The sequence below is a fragment of the Anolis carolinensis genome, chromosome 3 (assembly GCF_035594765.1).
Source record: "Anolis carolinensis isolate JA03-04 chromosome 3, rAnoCar3.1.pri, whole genome shotgun sequence".
NCBI lineage: Eukaryota > Metazoa > Chordata > Lepidosauria > Squamata > Dactyloidae > Anolis > Anolis carolinensis.
The window spans coordinates 109,853,117-109,876,772 of record NC_085843.1 but is presented as its reverse complement, the minus strand read 5'-3'; the positions used below and the strand labels follow the sequence as shown (position 1 = coordinate 109,876,772).

The following is a 23,656-nucleotide window of genomic DNA, read 5'->3' as shown; positions in this document are numbered from 1 at the left end:
TTGAGTTTTTTGAGTTTGACAAACAAAAGATCAGCAGATTACCTCGGCATATGGTAACAGTATCAGATATTCTATATCAAATACTGGAAAATATCAAAGATCCCATCTGAAGATGAATTGATCAACAAATTAGTAGACATTGCAGGGATGGACAAATTAACTTAGCTAATTGAGAGTTAGTACAAAACCCACTTGCATTCTATTTGATACTAAAAGTAGGGGGCGATGTTTTGAAGAATAATTGATTTTTGATTAAATTTAAGAAAAATAGGATTATAAAGAAAACAGTGTTCTGTTTTTCTTGTTTGAATTAAAAAGTGTAGCAATTAAGAATGAACTTATTATAAAATTTGTAATATGAACTTACATTTGCACAATGTAAGGCATGAAAGGAATACTTAAACGACAAAATTTTATGCTACTTTCCTGATAAATGGAACAAACTTTTCTAATAGTTGTTTAACTCTGGAATACGCTGCTTCAGAGTGTGGTGAATTCTCCTTCTATGAAGGTTTTTAAACTGAGGCTGGATAGCCATCTGTCTGGAATGCTTTATGTATTCCTGTATGGCAGGGGGTTGGAAATGATGGCCCTTGTGATCTGTCCCAACTCTATGATGTTACAAAATCTCGAGTGGTCATTCTATATCTAGGAAGAAAAAAAAGTGACAGCTTCTTAACCTGAGGTAATGTTTATCGACATGCTCCCAACTAGTCATGAAATACTATTGAAACCTGTTCCTTATAAAGTAAATCTCATACATATCAAGAGTAAGGATAGTAATTTGAGTATTTTAATATTAATGGTCTAAAATACTCCACTGATATGTGGGGAGAAGCTGCCTTCATACAAAATGATTCTTCACAAGGAAACTCTTCAGCTCTTGCCTGAATTTTGAAAGTTTGTACTTAGCACTGGACAAAGGAGACAGCAGATAAGTTACTATTATACTGCTTACTCCTTTGCCAAGGGGTCTCCTTGCTTGAACCGGCTGAAGTGGGTCTTGAAGACAGTGCTGGAACATCCCAGGGCATGGGTTCCAAGGATTTCAATGTTTACTTTGACAGAGCCAGTTTGGGGTTCCAGGACCACCCTGACAATTCTGGTGCTCAGTACATCACTAGCTTAACACATGAGGCAGTACTTAGTATGTTAGCCGCCCTATATCATCCTCTCAAGTGGGGCACAAAGCTAGGGTGAGTCCTGAAACTGAGCAGGAAGGCCAACAGCCAACAACTTTGGCCAAAGGATCTATTAAGACCCAGCACTGCTTTCAGTCCAACCTACTCACAGCACTGGTCAAGAAAGATAAAAGTTTATTCCAAGCACCAACATTTTATAGAAATTTAGAGATATGAACATAATGAGCAATATCTAATGCATACATGATAATCATCAGAGGTCTATGTGACTAGTAGAAAATATAGCCAGATTATGTTTGTTGTTTAAGGATGTTCTCAGAGTTTGGGAACAACCATAATTTCTGGCTGTGGGTCCTAGGCACATAACATTGCAGTTATAGCAGTTATAAGACAATTAACAAAGCTCAGTAAATAATACAGGGCATGGGGAGACATCAACTATTGTCAAGGTAGGGTTTTAGATGCTCACTAAACTAATCAGAATACAGCTGAATCTTTAACTCTTATTCCATGACAACAGAAGGACTTAACTTGAAACAGATTTGTGATACTGGGGAGACGGAGAACGGGGTGAGATTCAGCAACAATGGTAAAATAATTTTCTTGTACTAACAGGCCAGGCAATTTGGCTAAGACTTTGCTCTTATAATGGAATAGTGAAATGGGAAAAGCCAACTGATATAATAAGTTGTTAACACCCAGTTTAGTGCTGTTGAGCCCATTGTTTGCAGAAGACTACACATGATGAAACAAGCTGGATGAAAATTAGCATATAGGTAGAATGGGTAACAAAATGAGTACAACCAAAAAATAATGAGAACACTTTGTTGGCTCTACTATGCAGCAGTGAAATTGGCCTCAAAATTAAAACTAAAACATTCTGCCCAGAAGAACTATTCTGAATGGCCAGGATTTGCACCCTTGATTGCTTGCTATGATAAATTTGCTTGGCATTGTAAAGGGAAGTTGCTCATATTTACTCTGAACCTGATGTTACATTTATTACAATGAATGGGGAAGTACGCTGTATTCTATTTTGTCAGCTTTTAAAAATATATTATTAAATATATTCAATACAAACACGTGCATAAGTGAAAATGCAGAAAATGTCTAACATCATAAAACACAGCAAGACATAAAGAAAAAAGAGACATATTGTGCTATCTAGCACAAACCTAACCCCAACCTGTTATTAAAAGTACAGTAGAGTCTCACTTATCCAACATAAATGGGCCGGCAGAACATTGGATAAGCGAATATGTTGGATAATAAGGAGGGATTAAGGAAAAGCCTATTAAACATCAAATTAGGTTATGATTTTACAAATTAAGCACCAAAACATCATGTTATACAACAAAATTGACAGAAAACGTAGTTCAATACGCAATAATGCTATGTAGTAATTGCTGTATTTACGAATTTAGCACCAAAATATCATGATGTATAGAAAACATTGACTTCAAAAATGCGTTGGATGTTTTGCTATAATGGCATAATTCATAAAATCTTATAATATAGTCGTAGTTATTAATATACCGTAAATTGCGAGGAGTTGTGTAGTTTTGGTGGCTTCGTACATATACAATGCTTGTTTGTGTGTCTCCTTTTGTCTCTTTCTTGAATAAAAACGATCATTTAAAAATAGTACTGACAAAGCAAGTCTTAAAACGGCAGAACACTAAGATTGTAGACAACACAAACAAGGTAGCAAATTTAGTTTAAACCTGAGAACAGCACAGGATTATCCATTTGAATTGTCATTCCTGTATATATACAAAAACCAGTTGAGAATTAAACCTAGTCCTTTTTAGGACTAATAAAACATTGGGAAGATGAAAGCTGAAGCTTTCTCAAGTCTTGCGTAAGTTCCTCAGAAAATATGGTTTTAGTGGACAATTAGCTTCTCAACTCTCATATCCTATTTTCAGATCCTGTAACTGGGCTGAAGCAGATCGAAATGAACCCATTAGGCCAGTGGTTCTCAAGCTGTGGGTACCCAGGTATTTTGGCCTACCTACAACTCCCACAGATTGAGAACCACTGCATTAGGCACTAGTTTACAAAATCAAGAACCATTCTGCTTCTGTCTTGGGACATATGACACAAAGCCATAGAAACACTGATTTGGAAAAGTCCACACAGCCATGAAGAAATACACAGAGCAGCTATAGAGTTAGAAGCCAGATCTGGAACACAGACACAGCTTAACCCTTTGTTCGCCTTCTCAATCAATTTTCCCAATTAGATCACCTACTAGAGAAAACATTTCACATCAGTCATAACGCAAATAGCAGTGAGGGGGGGATGTAAATCAGGTAACTGGCATGAAGCTACATTCCCCTTTCTCCTAAATCATAGGCCCATATTTATTTACATTTTTTACTCTGTTTCTTCTTTTCAGATAAGTGCAGGTATAAAGAATCCTATCAAGAGATTTATGGAATGTCATCTAATTTGACTGACCAGCAGTTGCAATCTGATCAGCATTCCGCAGCATTTCCGTTAATCCTGGGTAACTGGCTCAGATAGTAAGCAATACTATAATATTTGAGCTGTATAATTTAACTGACACTGAAAAAAATCATAATCCTTAAGACAGTTCATTTTGCCATGCTCAATAACAACTATTTAGATGGCATGACCCGTTTGCAGGGTAAAATATATAATCAGGAAGATGAGTGAGTGATTAGAGGTGTCTGTGCATATTCATCAGGTGACTGAGGAATTTCTCTCACATTGTGCAATGCCCTCAAGAACTATGCAACATTATGAAATACAATTTTCTTCATTCAGGAGCATAGGGGAAAGACATTAAAAGAACAGGAGAATCCCTGTAGAATGATTTTGGTGCTCCAGACACTTTCTGACTATACATTACAAAAATGCAGCCTCCTTTTAAAAATGTGAAAAATAGACAAACCAGAATTATGTTCTCCATGGCCACTACCCTCACTGCAATATATTGCAATCATCAGATTCCAGGAGATTCATTTATTAAAGAAGCAGCATGTAAACTTCTACTAAAGCGAATTTGGAAGTCAAAAGACTGGTGTTAAAATTGAAGTGACTTCCAATTATTTCCAATTTATGGTGACCCAAACGCATATCTATCACACCATTTTCTTGGCAAGTTTTATTTAGAGTGGGTTTCCTTTGTGTATCTAAGAAAAGGATTTGCGAAAAGTCACCCAGTGAGTTTCCATGCTTGAGTGGGGATTCAAACGAGTCATGTTCTAAGAGCTAGCAAACATATTCATATAAATGCTTTACAATTCATAACACCCAATACAACCTAACTATATAAGACCTACATGGCAAATCAGAGTCAGAGCACTAGCCACAGTCACCATAACACCTCTCAAACTTTATTTTGTAAACAAAATCTCAAGGGAACATACCGTAGCAGACAGACATCTGCATGTCAGCATTTTGCAACACTAATTCCTATCCAGAATCAGTAGCATGTTCCTGTTACTCAAGAACTACTGCACCAAACAACCACAGCTCAAAATAATGAAAAGCTTGCTGGGACTAAGACAAGTTGTACTCCAATGCATCTGGAGGATAACAGGTCAATGAGGCTGCAGTAAATCTACTAAGAGGGAACATGACCTGTTTACTCTGACAGGCATCTCCTAACATCTGAAGTTTAGCCAAGTATGGTTTAGTACATAATGTTGATATTAAAACTGATGGCTGTAGGAGAGAGATTTCCCTTTAGAAAAATCATAGTAGTAATGTTCATCAAATGAAGTTACTGAAGAGGCTTTCCATTCAAAGCCAATATTTTTAAAAGGGAGCTATGTAAATATCATACAATCTCATACTTTTTGAAAAGTGAAGAAAATGACCCAAGCTGTTTCTATACTGTAGAAATAATGTAGTTTGACACTACTAACTGCAATCGCTCTCTGAAATGGAAATCCGGGACTTGTCATTTTATAATGCCAAAGAGCCTTCCTCTTTAAGGAAACTACCAAATCCCAGGATTCCATACCATTGAGCCATGGCAGTTAAAATGGTGCCAAACTGCATTCATTCCACATTGCAGAGGCTGCCTCGATCACACAAAAGTAACCATATCTTTACTGAACCAAGTGCCAACATGGAACACAGTGTGCCTAACTCTCTGTTTTTAGCCGTTCGATAACAGCAAATATTTTCAATGAACAGGAAACCTAAAATCCAAAACTAGTTTAGCAAGTTTTTAGAAAATGCGTTATACTGTACACTATAGTTTTCTTGACCATCCATCAGAATAGGCTGTAACTATATACTATATGGTTATAGCCAGACATAAGACACAATTATAGCAGGCATTAAGTCACCCACAATAACATCTGGATTCCACTCATAATATAGTAATCTGTAAACAAATTCTTATTATTTTTAACAGCACATTGGCAGCATCTGAAACTTCAAGGATTTTAAATTCTAACTTCAAAAAAATCAACAAATTGTTTTAGAAATGGAGAAGGCTGTTTCAACCTCTCATGTAAGGAACATTGACCCTTGCTATCCCTGCTAGCATCCCTAATATACAATACCTCCAAAAAAAATCTGTTTAAAATCTTAGGGAATTCCACTCTTAAAATCAAGATGCTCAAAAATTATGCTTCAAGGAACCCCTAATACAAATGGCAAGAAGCCCTTTAACATGCTGGGGGGAAAGCAAAGACCAAAAGTGAGGCACTATCACATCAGATCATGAAAGCAGCTATTGTAATTGGCATAGCTGTGCCCTTCCCAAGATAATGGAAATCAAGTGCTCTGTAGTGCTTTGGGCTCTAGAGCATATCTATCCCTAACCTAGCTATATCTGGCCCCATTGGTAAAATGGGGATGACCTTGCCAATCAGCTAAGGTTCAAAGTAGTGCATGCCTAGTATTAAAGCCAGCAATTCCCATTGCAATGGGAATTAATACTTTTTTAGTATACAGTATATGGTATTCTTGGTTCAACATTATATCAACAGCTGCCCCTGAGGATAAATGATAACGTTTCCTATAACATTTAACTGTTTCAATAGGGCATATTATACAACACATAAAGATACTCTGATTTCTATACACAGGCAGTCTCACATTTATTGGGAATATTTGATTCCAAAATGTGACTGAACCTGGGTGAATATATATTTACAGAATTTCATGTGACTGGGAACTTATCCCAGATACCATTTGAACTGAAAGCTGCTTTCATGTCAAGAAACGTATTTCAAATAGGGCTTAATGTATTGCAGGCTTATAAATTTGCCTCCATGTTTCCATCCAGTTTCCACTGAACTTATAAATGTAATCATTTTCCCCCTATATTCAAAATAACGTGGGTAAACTAACCCTCTGCTTTCCCTATATGCTCTCATTTGGGCTGAAATGTGGCACAGGCACCCACCAAGCTATAAACAGGATAGGTTCTTTAGGTGTGTTCTCAATCTGAATTTGTTTGTAAGTCAGGACATGTACATTTCTTAAGTTCCCAAATTGTTTTTTTTTTTTTTGCTTTATTGTATTTGAAGGGCAACATTGACTTTTTCACATTTATTGGGAACATTTGAATCCAAAACGTAACTGCAATTGGGTGAAGTGTAACTCCAGATAGACAGACGGATAGAGCTTTAGATATCATAGGGAAGGGTTAACACCACTGTGGTGTTTTCGAAGCAATTTCCCAAAGAAATGTATACAAATAGCACCATGAACCACCCAAACGCCATGTAATTGAAAGATTTCATGGGTTCCCGAGTCAATAACTAGCTAGAAAACGTATAATTTATTTATTAACTGAACCAACACTGACTCTACAGCCATGAACTGAGAGTTATGCTTCTATATCACTGTCATTAAACACTGTATGGAAGTAAATGAGTCAGCCAAAGCCTATTTGGTAATTTAATCCACTAGTAAAATTGCATCCTCTTAAATTCCAGTTAAGACCCCTAGCACCATACAGCACCATACAGCACAAGAGAAAGCTCTGAAAGAAAAAGGAAGGAAAGACAATATCATTTTCCCTTCCCATAGCTTCAACAGTTCTACAGGATTGGAGAGATAACAAGTTCCATGCTGAACAACACTAACTTCTTCTTCATCATCAAAATTTGAAAGAGATTACCTGGTTGTTTGCCCCAAACCCAGCTTTCAACAATGGATTTGGCTCTGTAAGTAGGTGATGGTGTATCTTCTTCATCTTTCCTCTCCTTGTCATTCTGATCATCTTTTTTTGATCCGGTCTGACCTTCAGTAGTGTCATCTATGGAATTGGGGGGGGGGGGGGGGGGAATTCAAATGCAACAATGTAAATGGCTTAAAGGAAAAAAACTGTTCCATCAAAGAGGTTCTCAGTCTCGCTATCGAAAAGGTCGTTCAGTGTCCTCAGATTACCTCTAATATTATCATTACATGGAAGAGACACACTAACTCTTACTGGTGCTAAAGCTCCTGCTTCACTGAACAACACTGTGACCTATTCTATTTAGAATCCCAAAATGCCGGGTTGGGGAACAAATCTTCTTCTAGATGTTCTTGAGCTGCAGCTCTCATCAGACTGCATTAGCCAACAGGGTCAATGTTGAGGGATGATGGGAATTATAGGCCAACAACATATGCAGGATTGTACATTCCCTGTCTCTGTTGTGCCTCATTGTTAAGATGCATGCATACATTCAAAAAGTGGAAGCTCCTATCACTTTCTAATGGATTTCAAACTCAATCCAGTTGCATATTTCATACATAAGATTTCCTGTCCATAACTAAGCCTCTTTGTCTCCATTCTCTGCAAGACCTTTAAACATATGAGTCATTAGATCAAAGCCGAGAAAAACAATTGCAGAACTGCATAAATTCAGAATGCAATGAAATACCATACATTGTCTTATGAAGTATGAGTGAAAGCATATATTTTATCAGTATTTTTTTCCTTTGATTTCAACTCCTACAAAAGGTTCCCATTGTCATAAAGACAAAGGCATTTATCTGAATAATAGTAATATCCAAACTGGGTAAAAACTAAAGAGCACTGACCACTATGTAAAAAAATTATAAATGACCCTCTGTATCCAGAGATTCTCCATCCATAGATTCTATGTCCCTTTAAAGGCAACCATAAGGCTGATGTGACCCTCCATGAAAATTAGTTAAACACCCCTGTCATAGAGAAACTGATACCTTTATCCTTATATCTATATATATAAAAGAGTGATGGCATCACGGCGATTCACAAAACAACAAAAGTACAGGCCCCCCAACCTCAAAATTTGACAACACAACCCATCATCCACGCCTCAAGGTTGATACAACAAAAAGAAAAGAAAAATAAAGTCTTAATTAGAGGGAGAGCAATAATTTTTTTTATCCAATTGCTGCCAGTTTAGAGGGCTAATCTCTGCCCACTTGGTTGCCTAGCAACCAAGGGACAGCCAGGTTTCAGTTAGGGGACAGGCAGATTTAGGCCTCACTTAGACTTCTACCACAGATTATCTAATTTGCACTGGATTATATGGCAGTGTAGACTCAAGGCCCTTCAACACAGCTATATAACCCATTTATAATCTTATATTATCTGCTTTGCACTGGATTATCTTGACTCCACACTACCATATAATCCACTTCAGTGTGCATTTTATACAGCTGTGAAGAAGGAGCCTCATATAATCCAGTTCTGAGCAGATAATATAAGATTGGAAATATACAGTAGAGTCTCACTTATCCAACGTAATCAGGCTGGCAGGATAAGTGAATATGTTGGATAATAAGAAGGGATTCAGGAAAAGCCAATTAAACATCAAATGAGGTAATCGTTATACAAATTAAGCACCAAAACATCATATTATACAACAAATTTGACAGAAAAAGTAGTTCCATGCGCAGTAATGCTATGTAGTATTTACAGTAGAGTCTCACTTATCCAACACTCGCTTATCCAACGTTCTGGATTATCCAACGCATTTTTGTAGTCAATGCTTTCAATATATCGTGATATTTTGGTGCTAAATTTATAAATACAGTAATTACTACATAGCATCACTGCGTATTGAACTACTTTTTCTGACAAATTTGTTGTCTAACATGATGTTTTGGTGCTTAATTTGTAAAATCATAACTTAATTTGATGTTTAATAGGGTTATCCTTAATCCCTCATTATCCAACATATTCGCTTATCCAACGTTCTGCCGGCCCGTTTATGTTGGATAAGTGAGACTCTACTGTACTGTATTTACAAATTTACCACTAAAATATCACAATGAATTTAAAACACTGACTACAAAAACATTGATTATGAAAAGGCAGACTGCGTTGGATAATCCAGAACATTGTATAAGCGAATGTTGGATAAGTGAGATTCTTCTTTAATATGAAATAATTACTGGGATAGAATAATGCAGAACAATATAATCTCTAAAACCAGGACAGTAAATAAACAGGGGAATTCCACACAGGAAACAATCAGGGCCAGCTAACACCTCCCAACAAAGTATTCCCATCATCAAAGTCTGGCAAATCCTGTTTTCTCAGGGCCACAGACAGTGGAAGCACATAAAATATCGCAAACAACACCACTCTGAAAACAAGGGAATTCCAGACAGGAAACAATCAGGGCCAGCTAACACCTCCCAACAAAGTATTCCCATCATCAAAGTCTGGAAAATCCTCTGTTTTCTCAGGGTCACAGACAGTAGAAGCACATAAAATATCGCAAACAACACCACTCTGAAAACAAGGGAATTCCAGACAGGAAACAATCAGGGCCAGCTAACACCTCCCAACAAAAAATTCACTCAGGGAGGAAACAGCCAGGCTTTAAAGCTGCAAGGCCATTACATCCTAATCATTTTTCCTAATAGCAGCATTCATACTTGCCTCCAACAAACAAAAAAAAACCAATCAGAAATATTGTATATTCACAACCTTTAGGAAATAATATCCCCTGATGGCGCAGCGTGTTAAAGCGCTGAGCTGCTGAACTTCTGGACCGAAAGGCCACAGGTTTGAATTGGGGGAGCGGAGAGAGCCTCCACTGTTAGCCCCAGCTTCTGCCAACCCAGAAGTTCGAAAACATGCAAATGTGAGTGCATCAATAGGTACTGCTCCGGCGGGAAGGTAACGCTGCTCCATGTAGTCATCCCACATGACCTTGGAGGAGTCTACGGACAACGCCGGCTCTTCAGCTTAGAAATGGAGATGAGCACCAACCTCCAGAGTAAGACACGACTGGACTTAATGTCTGGGGAAAACCTTTACCCTTGACCTTAACTACCACCAATTCCTCAATACTTTATTTCCCATACCACCATACTTCGCCACAGCAACGCGTGGCCAGGCACAGCTAGTTAAATTATAAATGCAGTTTCCAGCACTTCCAAGACAACAATAAATAAGAAATCATCTGCACATAACCAGACTTAACAATTTACCAAAACATAAAGCATAAAACAATAGACATAAGTGGGAGATAAAGGTGGAATTAGCAAGGATAATGTGGTAGTGCAGTGTGTTAAAGCGCTGAGCTGCTGAACTTGCTGACCAAAAGGTCGCAGGTTCGAATCCGGGGAGTGGAATGAGCACCCGCTGTTAGCCCCAGCTTCTGCCAACCTAGCAGTTCGAAAACTTGCAAATGTGAGTAGATAAATAGGTTCCGCTCCGGCGGGAAGGTAACGGCGCTCCATGCAGTCATGCCAACCACATGACCTTGGAGGTGTCTACGGACAACGTCGGCTCTTCGGCTTAGAAATGGAGATGAGCACCAACCCCCAGAGTCGGATACGACTGGACTTAGCATCAGGGGAAACATTTACCTTTACCTTTAATGTTACGAAGAATATATAATTTATTTACAGTATATTCCGCCCTTCTCACCCCGATGGGGACTCAGGGCGGATTACAATGAACACATATATGGCAAACATTCAATGCCAACAGACAAACAACATACAGTATAGACACACACAGAGGTATTTAACATTTTTCCAGCTTCACGATTCCGTCCACAGGGGGACCTGTTGCTTCACTGTCCACTAGTGGCTGTACTTCCTCATTCCTTTCCTTGTGTTTTGCTGGCAGTTTTTTATGATGTTGTAAATTAGTTAAATTAGCCTCCCACATAAAGCGTACCTAAATCTCCCTACTTGACAGATGCAACTGTCTTTCGGGGCTGCATAGGTCAACAGCAAGTCGGGCTATTTAATGGTCGGGGGCTTAACCCGACCCAGGCTTTGAACTCATGACCTTTCGGTCAGTAGTGATTTATTGCAGCTAGTTACTAGCCAGCTGCGCCACAGCCCATAATTTGATATGTATATTGAAATGGTGATGGGAAAAAAATTTAAAAAGGAAAAGAAACCCACCTTTCCGTGGAGATGCTTCACTGTTTTGGGAAAGCTCTGTCCCAGTGTATACAATTTCACCATCTTTGACCATTTCATTCCATAGTCCACAGAGTCCATCCCGTGTAAAAGCAAGCTTTTAGAAGCGAAGAGGTAGAAAAAAAGAGATATGATATATGAGCTACTTCTCAGTACATTACCAGCAATCACTAACATATATGTTCATATTTGCGATTCAAATTTAGTGTTAGCCATCTATTACTGAATATTTAATTGAGATACTTAAACCAAAAAAACAGCCAGTTCTCTGGAAAATGAGGTTGGCAAAGTCAAACAATCCAAAATGAAGATTTATACAATGTGTTTCTACAATGAATAAGTTGTTAACATCCCAATGGAGTTGCATTATGAATTCAATGTGATGGAATCACAAACAACATGCCCCTTTGATTGCAATGAACTCTATGTTCTATTAATTTAGCATGAACACAGCCCAATTATTCTTATTCAAAGAAGTGAAAGCATAGCTACCTACAGAAAGTGAAGTATCCAAAATTGATCATGTCTTTTTATAAGAGCAACTCAAGAGTTTTAGCAAATTATTTTCTGACTCCAGATAACTCTATGAATGGCAACAGGCAAGCACAACCAAACATACATTTGAAGACCACATCCCATAAGACAAATACTACAAAGACATCTTTGTTATAAAGGCATCATTTGTTAGTTACAAGCTTGGATGAAAAAATCAACTAATAGCTTCTTCCCAAAGTTCCTATTTAGAAGATTTATACTATCTATAGTAGTTTTCAGTCACTCAAATAACCCCACAAATTTATTTTCACTTTGTTATTTGTAACACATCTAAAAAGAGGAAACAACTTCATTACCTACAAAAGCTTAACTGCTAAGCCACTTTCTTGTTCATTAGAAGTTACCAGCCAAGCTGGTATTTACACATTTCTTCTCCACATCAAGAAAGAGAAGCTTCTTCTCACTGTAGAAAGCTATACAAGGCATCACAATTCAAACAACTGCATAATCTGGTTCTTTAATAACAAGAGCAAACTGCAATGTGTTTACATCTCCTCACTGAAATTTACTACACTGGTTATTTTCTATTTAATATAAACTGTAGCATCTGCAATTATTAAGTTTCAAAAATAAGTCCATAATTAAGAGAGTTAAAGTTAGAAACAAGAGAGCCATCCTTCTACATACCACAGGAGCTATATGCATTCTACTAACCTCAGCAATATGAAGAATTTAAAAATAAATGTGTTATGGAAGATGAAGGAGCAGCTAAGCCCACTTCTTAAAAGTAGCAAATGAGGTGTTAAACCTGTATCTCAAGTATACTACTTTGCTCTGCAAGGACAGATTAAACACAGTCTTTCTTCCAAAATAAATAAAATGTATAGCTAGCATATCGGAGATAAGGATTTTTATCAAATCCCTGACATGCTAGAAATATACTTGTGTGTAACAATCTTCTTTTCCCTTCAAGTGTGAACTAAAAAAACTGGAATACAGGTTTATAAACAGGTCCAAGTCATATAATATGAATAGCTCTGTATGCTGAAAACGTATTTGATATCAGTATTTTTAATTGTCATTTCCTGTAGATCCCTGAAGATGAGTAGTCTGTGGTCACTGATGATTAACCTTGTCTAACTTTATAAATACTTCAGAATGTTATGGTAGATCTGGCATCATATTGTTAAAATAGGGTCACTATATCAAAACTACTAAATATGTAGGGTTTTTAAAGATTGTACCATGGAAAAGACGTGATTAAAAGACCAGTAGAAGAAAAAACAGTACCAGGTAATCTTAGAAATATTAAAAGTGTGGACCACACAGTGTAACATTTCTTGGCTCAAAGTGAGATGTTAACATAACACAAGCTTCACCACATGAGCATGTCTCAAAGGCTGAGAAAATATTGGGGGGACAGAATATTTTCCTACATAACTCAACCATCTTTTTTTAAGGATATAACATGAGCATATGGAATATCAATCTCACACTATTTTAAAAAACAGAACACAATTAGCTTTTTAAGTGGAAAAGAAACATTGTTCAAACACCTACGTATGGAAACATGCGGTCACACAAACACACAAAAACAGTTTAAATAATGGTAACTCTGAAAAAGCTGGACAGATTTGCAGCTGAGGTAGGAAATATCATCCACAGGACAACTTTCACCCAGATGGAATACATAGAAGAATGGTACGAAGAATGCCATTGCTGAAATAATCCAATGTTTCAGTCTGTTTGTGAGTTTCATTTTTTTAAAAAAAAAAACATGTGGAAGATACAGTAAACATGTGGGAAAACATTTCTTTGGTATAGAACACAGATTGAACTTCTAGATTTTGCTGTAAAGTGCTATTTATAGTGCAAAGCTAATATTGCTCATTGCCCTAAAAATACCATTTGCATGTTGGTGGGGAGCCTTATACTGTGGAGGATGCTTTTCCTCAGGAGAATTTGGGAAAGGCAAAGGTACATTAAATGTTAGAAAAAGAAGAACCCAAATATTTTTGAAAGGACCAATCAAAGCCCTAAACTTTATCAGATTAGATAGCATGCAAGTTGCTGTTCATCGCAGGGTCCACCTGATACAACTGGTACACTTTCACCAAAGGGTAAGGCCAATATAAAGGATCCAGATGTGCAAAGCTGGCAAAGAGATACCTGAGAAGACTCACAGCTAACTGCCCACAATCGGCCTTCTACCAAGTACTCACAGGGCATGAATATTTAATCAACCAAAAATATAAGTCTGTTTTTATTTACTTTTGTTCTACAATAAACATACCATATTTCACTACATAATAGTCACATTTTTTACCTCTTTTTTACCTTCAAAAGAAGTAACTGACTATTATGTGGGAAATACAAAAATACCAAACCTGGTACCATAAAAAGGGTGCAACTATTATGTGATGGCAACTATTAAACAATGAAATACTGATGTATCCATATGAAAGGATATGGCTCCTTAGAATCACAAAATCATAGTGTTCGAAGAGACCTCATGGGCCATCCAGTCCAACCCCCTGCCAAGGAGCAGGAAATCGCATTCAAAGCACCCCGACAGATGGCCTTCCAGCCTCTGCTTAAAAGCCTCCAAAGAAGGAACCTTCACCACACTCCAGGGCAGAGAGTTCCACTGCCGAACAGCTCTCACAGTGGGGAAGTTCTTCCTAATGTTCAGGTGGAATCTCCTTTCCTGTAGTTTAAAACCATTGTTTCGCGTTCCAATTTCCAGGGAAGAAGAAAGTAGGCGTGCTCCCTCCATCCTATGACTTCCCCTCACATATTTATACATGGCTATCATGTCTCCTCTCTGCCTTCTTTTCTGCAAGCTGAACATGCCTAGCTCTTTCAGCCGCTTCTTGTAGGGCTTGTTCTCCGGACCCTTGATCATTTTAGTCACCCTCCTCTGGACACTTTCCCTTTAGAATTAATAGACTCATTTCAGCATGTGTTTTTGCTGATTGTGAAATGAATAATGCACAATGCATAAAAGCTCATGCTAAAACAAATGTAAGTTTACAAGGAGCCACAAGATTGCTCTTTCTCCCTCATCTTCTTTTATACTTACATCATCTTTCACTTCCTAATTTTTAGCAGGCATGTAATTTTCTGCCATGGTGAATCAAAGTGGCCTGGTCACTTAGAAACATCCTTGGATGTCATTGCCACCATTTTCTTGCCCAGCTATTCAAAAAGGCCTTCTACCAAGAAAAGTATTAACAATCACTCTTTTACTGAGTGAAATTGCTAAGGTAAGAAATCAGTCTATCCTGGGAGAACCTAAACGAGGCACTACTTTTTACGCTCAGCACTCCTTTGACAGAAAGCACCAGGCAGGATTAGTGTCTTCCCATGGACATTCTCCCTTTCCACAAGCCCTGCATTGAGCCTTCTCTCATGGGACACTTAAAGCAGGGAGGGGCAATTAATCATGAGTAAGCAGATAAAAGATCACTCTTTCACCCAGGTTATCTCCCTTCTCACCTGCTGCTACCACTGCTGCACCTATATCCTCTCTTTAGACAGTGAGGCTCTGGGCTTTTATTACCACTCCTTCTCAAGCTCTGGTGGTGATACACTCCTCTTCTCTAACTCTCATGCTGCCAGTGATAATGTGGGGCTGTTATGAAAATGGCAGCTGTTACCACCAGCTCCAATCCTGTCATGGTTGCCTGCCACCTGGGAGCCAGCAGACAGAAGCACACTGCCATCACTGCCAGAGCCAGAAAAGGAACAAAAGCACAGGGCTTCACCATCCGAGGAGAAAACAATGGTAGCAGCACAGCAATAACGATGGGTGAGTTGAAAGTTGGCTTGGGCAAAAAAGTGGCAGTCACCTATTTCACTTATCGCCTGTTCAACATTCCTCAGCAATCCTCTGGTGGCACCACTGTGCTCAGGCATTCAAAAAGAACAGAAGTAATGCAGAGGACTTATACTGACCCATGGGGAAGTCAACCCAGGTTTTGTGGGGCAACTTTTTGTCTTTTTAAAACTTATATAAAAGTATATATGGTAATTCCCATTTCATGGATCATCCACATTTCATGGAATCACCTGCTGATGAGACAGAAAAATATCCAATAAGCACAAAAAATCATCCAAATTCATCAGTCTCCTGGAGCAGACCATCTTAATGAGCCCCCAGCCACTACAGTGTCCCAGAATTCTGGTAAATTTATACCCTTGGATAATGATCTGCCTATGAAAATGGAACTACCTAAAGTCTCTCCATTCCAATTAACCACCGTCCTATCCAGCATTAAAAAAAACAGTTCCACGGTATACCCTGCTGCATAACTGGGTCCAGTTACCACTTGGGAGGACTGATAATTATCACAGCAAACATAGAATCTTGAGCCACTTCTGTATCTTATCTTTGCACTAAAGATTGGAGATTAAAACAATATAGTTGTTAAATTTTAAAAAGATCACCACACGCACAGCTTTCCATCCATTTGCACCATGGTGACAGAATCTGGAATCCCAGGCTTTTCAGCTTTTGCCAGGTTTAAGAATATGGTAAAAGTATCAATTAAAAGGGATTTTCCCATGGACAGCTCTGACATACACAAGTGTACAAGCCCATCTACCTACTCCTGCTCACTCAGGGCTACTTACTAAAATTAGCTTTCCTAAACCAGATGACCTCCAGATATTTTGGATACCCTCCAGCATCCCTAGCCATTATGGTCCTGGCAAATACTGATTACAGTGAAACCCAAAACATATGGATATATCATTATTGTTGTTACAGATTTATTTGTACAGCTGGTTCCAAGTAAAATAACAACAGAAAGCCAGCCAGCCAGCCATACCAAAGTTGAACATCAACCTAAAGAATTCTAACATAGCAATTTCAATGCTCCCACCACCAAGCCTTTTTCAGCCTCAATTTGAAATGCAGAAGTCAAATCAGTGCAAACCAAATGGAAAGAACTATCAGTAGGCAGACTTAAATATAAAATAAATATACCTTTAATCAAAGCTTTAAATACACTGAAATCATAAATACATGCTTTGACTTCTTTCTGTTGAGCAGCTGTCAGATCAATATATTTACAAGTTACTTGTTCATTCCAATTCCCCTGGCTATGTTTTTCAATTAGCAAAACAGATTATATTGCATTAAAAACAGTATCTCACAATACGGTCACTCAGTCATGCATACTAAAAAGTTTTTACCTGTAAGTCTGTCTTCAACCATTTGGAATCAAATCTGGTCTGGGCCTCCAAACAAAAAGATTCGGAAGACATCTTTCCTTTTCCAGCCAGCCTTTTTAGCTGTCTGGGCAACCTGTCATAAAATAAAAGGAAGGTGCCATAAAAATCTTTGCATATACACCCACTCTTCCAAGATAGTTTCCATCTTCTCCTAAAAACTCTTTACAGTATAAGGAGAAGTCCCAATATAGATAGTTGTAAGCAGGGAAACAAGAGAATCAGTATTTTGTTTGCCAGAACACTGTTTATGTCACACAAGTCTCCTCCCAAAGCTAAAACGGAAAACATCTTCCTCTATTGCACCAGTGCTACACAATCAGAAACCTGTGCTCCTGCTGCTGCTATCCTTAAGACTTGTAACTGGTGCATGAAATAAATTATTGATTGACGATTATGCAAGCCAACAAATCCAAACCATTCACCCCTTTTCACCCTGAAGAGGCAAGTGGAGGAGCTCTACATTTCCATTACAAAAAAGAAGCACTCCACTGTCTCCCCTAGCATTTCAGTCTGGCCACCTACTCTGACTGCTTCCATAACAAGCAAGACCTGTTGTGGCCACAAAAACACTTTCCTGTCATCTGCTTGAAGTTGCAAATCTGTTCCCAAATAACTTTTTGTTTTTAGAGCTTTGAAGGAGGTGGAAATTGGTGTTCTTGGGCATCAGCCTACCCATCTACAACATAGCAGTTCACTGCTTATCAACCACTTGAAAGCCATGTCTGAAAACAAAAGAATAAAACCAAAAATAGGAGAAATAAGGAAGGGGAGGGATGACTAACAAGGAGGCAGGAAGATCCTACACAAGAGTTCACACACACTAATTCACATCAGATCCACAGATAGACAGACAGACAGACAGAGATCCTGCCCTGTGCCTCAGACCCTGAGAAGCATGAAAACCACCGCACTGCCTTCAAGCTAAGGCAAATGCCCTGCAACTGCAGAAACCACACCTGAACTGCTGTTGCCACCACCACCGTCCCTATGATTTCCATAGTTATGCAACTCCATCTCTGACAGAAAGACTATAGGATGGGACGGGGCGGGTCAAGCCTGCTTTATACTATATACATGAAGATTCACAGCAACATAGGGATGGAGGAGACCACAACCACCATCCAGTCCAACCTCATGCAGGCATAGACAATTAAACACCCCTGAGAGATGGCCGCCCTGTTTACAAACCTCCAAGGAAGGAGACTCCATCACAATCTTGAGGCAGCATATTCTGCTACCAAACCGCTCTCACAGTCAGGAAGGCAGATTGGTCTAAATTCTCAGACATGCTAGATGACAAGATCATATCAGTTGCTCCAATCCCTGAGGAATACAAGCACTTTATCAAAATAGTAAAAACCTGTTCACGGGCCTCTATACTGAGAGACTGCAGAACACACTACCTTCAGGGCATTACTCCTGATACAGCTGCCTTGCTGGAAGACTACTACAGGCTCCACAATGAAGACCTATTTAGTGAGCAAACTCTCCAGACAGCGCAGAGCATTCTGTCCTCCATCTCTGAAGCCAAGAAAGAACAGTGGATAAATCTGATAACAGAAGTCAACATGGGCAGGAGCAGTCAGAAGGCATGGAAGCTGTTAAGACAGCTGAGCAATGATCCCTCACAAACTAACACCCATGCCAACATAAAGGCAGATCAGATAACGCATCAACTTCTGAAGAATAGGAAACCCAAATGTCAAACAACCAGATAATGAGAACCACCACCTTCATGAACCTTTTACATCAACTGAATTGGACATGGCCCTCAATAAATGTAAAAATGGAAAAGCAGTTGGCCTGGACGATCTATGGATGGAACAAATTAAGAACTTTGCCCCAAAAGCAAGGTGCTGGCTGTTGAAGATGATGAACAACTTCATTGCATCCTGTTAGATTCCCAAAATCTGGCGGAAAGCAAAAGTCATAGCCATCTTGAAACGAAGTAAAGGCTGTAATGACCCAAAAAGCTATAGACCAAGCTCCCTGTTGTGCCATCTTTACAAAGTTCTGTAGAGACTTATTTTGAATAGAATTATAGAAAAAATAGACCCATGTCTGATTCCGGAGCAAGTTGGCTTCAGGAAAGGCAAAAGCTGCACATCAGAAGTTTTGAATTTGACTCAGCACGCAGAAGATGGGTTTGAAAGGCAGCAGATTACAGGAGCTGTCTTCACAGATCTGCCAGCAACTTATGACACTGTAAACCATTGCCTTCTCCTGAGAAAAATTTATAATATCACAAAGGACTACCACCTCATCCGCTTCATAGGAAATCTGCTACAAAACAGGAGCTTTTTGTTGAATTCCAGGGTCAGAGAAGCAGATGCCGAAAACAGTAGAACAGCCTCCCTCAGGGGAGCATGCTTGCTCCATCAATATTTAACATTTACACAAATGACCAGCCACTGCCAGAAGGGCCAGAGTTTCATCTATGTTGACGATCGTGCCATCACCGCCCAAGCAAGGAGCTTTGAAATGGTTGAACAGAAGCATTCCAAAGCTTTAGGTGCTCTTACTACCTATTACAGGGAAAACCAGCTGATCCCTAATCCATCTAGAACATAGACGTGTGCTTTCCACATTAAGAACAGACAAGCATCTTGAGCTCTGAGGATTACCTGGGAAAGAATCCCACTGGAGCATTGCAGCATACCAAAATACTTGGGAGTTACCCTGGACCATGCTCTGACTTACAAGAAACACTGCTTTACCATCAAGCAAAAAGTGGGCACTAGAAATGACATCGTACGAAAGCTGACTGGCACAACCTGGGGATCACAACCTGACACAGTGAAGACATCTGCCCTTGCGTTTTGCTACTCTACTGCTGAATACACATGCCCATTATGGAATACATCTCACCACGTTAAAAAAGTGGATGTAGCTCTTAATGAGACATACCGCATTATCACAGGATGTCTACGTCCTACACCACTGGAGAAATTATACTGCTTAGCCGACATTACACCACCTGACATCCGCTGGGAAGTAGCAGCCAACAATGAAAGGACCAAGGCATTGACATCTCCGGCCCATCCCCTGTTCAGATATCAGCCAGCACACCAACGCCTTAAATCAAGAAATAGCTTTCTAAGATCTACAGAGATACTCACAGGAACATCTCAGCAAGCGAGAGTCCAAAAGTGGGAGGCTAAAACCCGGAACCTTAATCAGTGGCTGACGCCGGATGAGAGACTCCCGCCTGGGCACACAGAAGACTGGGCAACTTGGAAGGCGCTAAACAGACTGCGCTCTGGCACCACGAGATGCAGAGCCAACCTTAAGAAATAGGGCTACAAAGTGAAGTCCACAGTATGAGACTGTGGAGAAGAGCAAAGCACAGACCACCTACTGCAATGCATTCTGAGCCCTGCTACACGCACAATGGAGGACCTTCTAACAGCAACACCAGAGGCACTCCAAGTGGCCAGCTACTGGGCAAAAGACATTTAGTATTAATGCCAAGCTTTTTTTTTCTTAAAAAACCTATATGTTTCCAAATCCATTACAACTTGTACCCTCGGTTCGCTTCTGACACGAGAAATAAATACATTCAGGAAGTTTTACCTAATGTTTAGGTTGAGTCTTTTCACCTGCAATTTGAATCCTTTGCTTCATGTTCTATTTTCCAAAGCAGGAGAAAAAAAACTTGCTCCCCCCTCAATGTGACATCCTTTCAAATATTTAAACAAGGCTATCATGTCCCCTCTCAGCCTTCTTTTCTCCAAGCTAAACATATTTAGCTCCCTAAGTCATTCCTCAGAGGGCTTGCTATACACATATACTCCTACAAAAAAACATATACACCCTTAACAGTTTACAATTTTGGAATTGTTTTATTTTGGGCTATTACGAAGTGCAACAGCAATCTAACCAAAATCCCAAGTGATGTTTGCAAGGCAAGGCAGTGCAGGAACCACCCCTCAAACCCTTAGTATACAATTGTCATTTACAATGGTACCTGTAAGTCTGATTGGGGAATGGTGAATTGCAGCTAAATGTACATTTATTTACAACATAGTCACTACTAAAATTTTACAATTTACATATATAGTATATATAATTGACATATGCATATTATATTGTGTATGCATGCATGCGCAATATAATATGCATATGCTAATTTTTCCTATCCATGGAGACTTTAGGATACCCTGTATTTATGCTCCCATAGAAAAATATTGCCTCTGCCTTACATGTATGCATTTGTTAATTTTTCCTTTTGGGCCACAATGTACTTACTTATGCTCCCATAGAAAAATATTGCCTTGGCTAGCTATGTATGTATGTATATATATAGTTTGTTAATGTTTCCTTTTGGGACACTATGCACTTATAATAATAATAACTTTATTCTTATACCCCGCCCCATCTCCCCGAAGGGACTCAGGGCGGCTTACATGGGGCCATGTCCAGACACAACAGTATAAAAGCAAATGCAAAACAATAAGCAAATCAATCAACAATAAAACATCAACATTGATAAAAACAGTCATAAAAGATCAACATACAAAATAAAATGTTAAAATATGGGTTGAATTCATGGATCTGGGCAAGGCGCAAAATATGTCGAAGTCATCAGGGAGGGGTAGTTACCCAGCTGACATAGTCTTTAAAGTGCTAAGTATAATACTGAGAAGGCATACCTGGGGGTCTATTACTAAGTGGGCAACCAAGTCAATCCTACAAGGATCAGTCATCAAAGGCCTTTTGGAAGAGCCAGGTTTTCAGGCTCCTCCGAAAGGAGAGGAGGGTGGGGGCCTGCCTGATCTCCCTGGGGAGCGAATTCCAAACCCGGGGGGCCACGACGGAGAAGGCCCTCTCCCTCGTCCCCACCAACCGTGACTGCGAGGGTGGTGGAAGCGAGAGGAGGGCCTCCCCCAACGAGCGAAGAGATCGTGCAGGTTTATAGGGGGAGATGCGGTCACGAAGGTAGGTGGGTCCCAAACCGTTCAGGACTTTGTAGGTAATAACCTGCACCTTGAATTGGGTTCGGAAAATAAACGGAAGCCAGTGGAGCTCCTTAAACAGTGGCGTTGAACGCGCCCTGTAATTTGCTCCAGTTAGAAACCTGGCTGCCGAGCGTTGTACTAATTGTAATTTCCGGGCAGTCTTCAAAGGCAGCCCCACGTAGAGCGCACTGCAATAATCCAGTCTAGAGGTAACTAAGGCATGGACCACCATGATCAGATCTGACTTCTCAAGGTATGGTCGCAGCTGGCGCACAAGTTTTAATTGTGCAAAGGCCCTCCCGGCCACGGCCGACACCTGAGCCTCAAGTGTCAGCCCCGAATCCAGGAGGACCCCCAAGCTGCAGACCTGCGCCTTCAGGGGGAGTGTGACTCTGTCAAGCACAGGTTGCCACCCAATACTTATGTTTCCATAAAAATATATTATTTCAGCCATATGTGTGTGTGTGTGTATAATATATAACAATATGATATGTATTTGTTAATGTTTCCTTTTGGAACACAATGTACTTATGCTCCCATAGACATGCATTGCCTCAGCCCTATATGTATATATATAATATATATAATATATAAAATTAAATATGCATTTGTTAATGTTTCCTTTTGGGACACAATGTACTTACGCTCCCACAGAAAGGAATTCCTGAGCCGTACATATATTGCCTCCGCCTTCCATGAATCCCCAAGGCCACACACGGTTTTAAGGGGGACGCCCTGTCCATCTACAGTACAGTAGGCCCTCCCTCCATATTCACTGATTGGAAATATTAAAAGAGTACTATTCCACAAAGCAATCCTTGATTCCGCCCTTTTACATAAGGGCCCACCATTTTACTATGCCGTTGTACATCAATAATGGGGCTGGAGCATTCTATCCTATCCAGGGCTCCAAGCTCCTGGGGTGTCTGGGCGGAGGATGAGGGCCGCAGCCGCCTCCCCTCGCAGTCCTTCTCCCCTCCCTTCCTTCAGGCAGAAGGCCAGCCCGACCTTTCCCGGCCTGGTTCTCCGCCCCAGCTCCCACCCGCACTCACTCACCAAGGCCTGTCTCCCGCGGCTCGCCCGCCTCCCTCGGCCCAGCAGCAACGGGGGAGGAGGCGGCGGCGGCGACTACACAAGCTCCCAACTAATCCTCCTGCTACTGCTGCTCCACCTTCTTCGCCCCACCCACTTACGCCAGGGAAGCGGAGGGACTGAGGAGGCGCCCAATCGGAGCTCGGTGCTCCCCGTCCACTCCCGCCAATCCCCGGCGAAGAGGGCGGGACGTGTTCTCTTGGCCATAGAGAAGAAGCGGCAAGAAGGGTGCTGGTTGCTATAGAGCCGCAGGAGGAGGAGGAGGATCAGAGCGGAGGGCGTGTGGATTTGGAGGCGGGAGAGGCTGGGTTGCTGTGTGCCTTCAAGCAGCCACGGGTATCACATGGTTTGATTTAGCGTCCATCTATA

General features: G+C 40.0%; 1 protein-coding gene across 5 annotated transcripts in view; it reads right to left on the bottom strand.

Moving 5' to 3' along the window:
• herc2 (HECT and RLD domain containing E3 ubiquitin protein ligase 2) overlaps positions 1-23,402 on the bottom strand; it is a 143,699-nt gene extending 120,297 nt beyond the window's left edge. For 3 of the 5 annotated variants that reach the window (XM_062975352.1, XM_062975353.1, XM_062975355.1), the window contains exons 1-4: positions 22,840-23,180; positions 17,199-17,310; positions 11,487-11,601; positions 7,258-7,395 (exon numbers count right to left, since the gene is read on the bottom strand). In XM_062975352.1, the coding sequence (XP_062831422.1) occupies positions 7,258-7,395; positions 11,487-11,601; positions 17,199-17,310; positions 22,840-22,892 (418 nt within the window). In that variant the 5' untranslated portion in view covers positions 22,893-23,180. Of the gene's footprint in view, positions 1-7,257; positions 7,396-11,486; positions 11,602-17,198; positions 17,311-22,839; positions 23,181-23,251 lie in introns of those variants that run through there. The other 2 variants (XM_062975356.1, XM_003218784.4) reach the window with 2 other exon arrangements.
• Between the last annotated feature and the right edge of the window lie 254 nt (positions 23,403-23,656).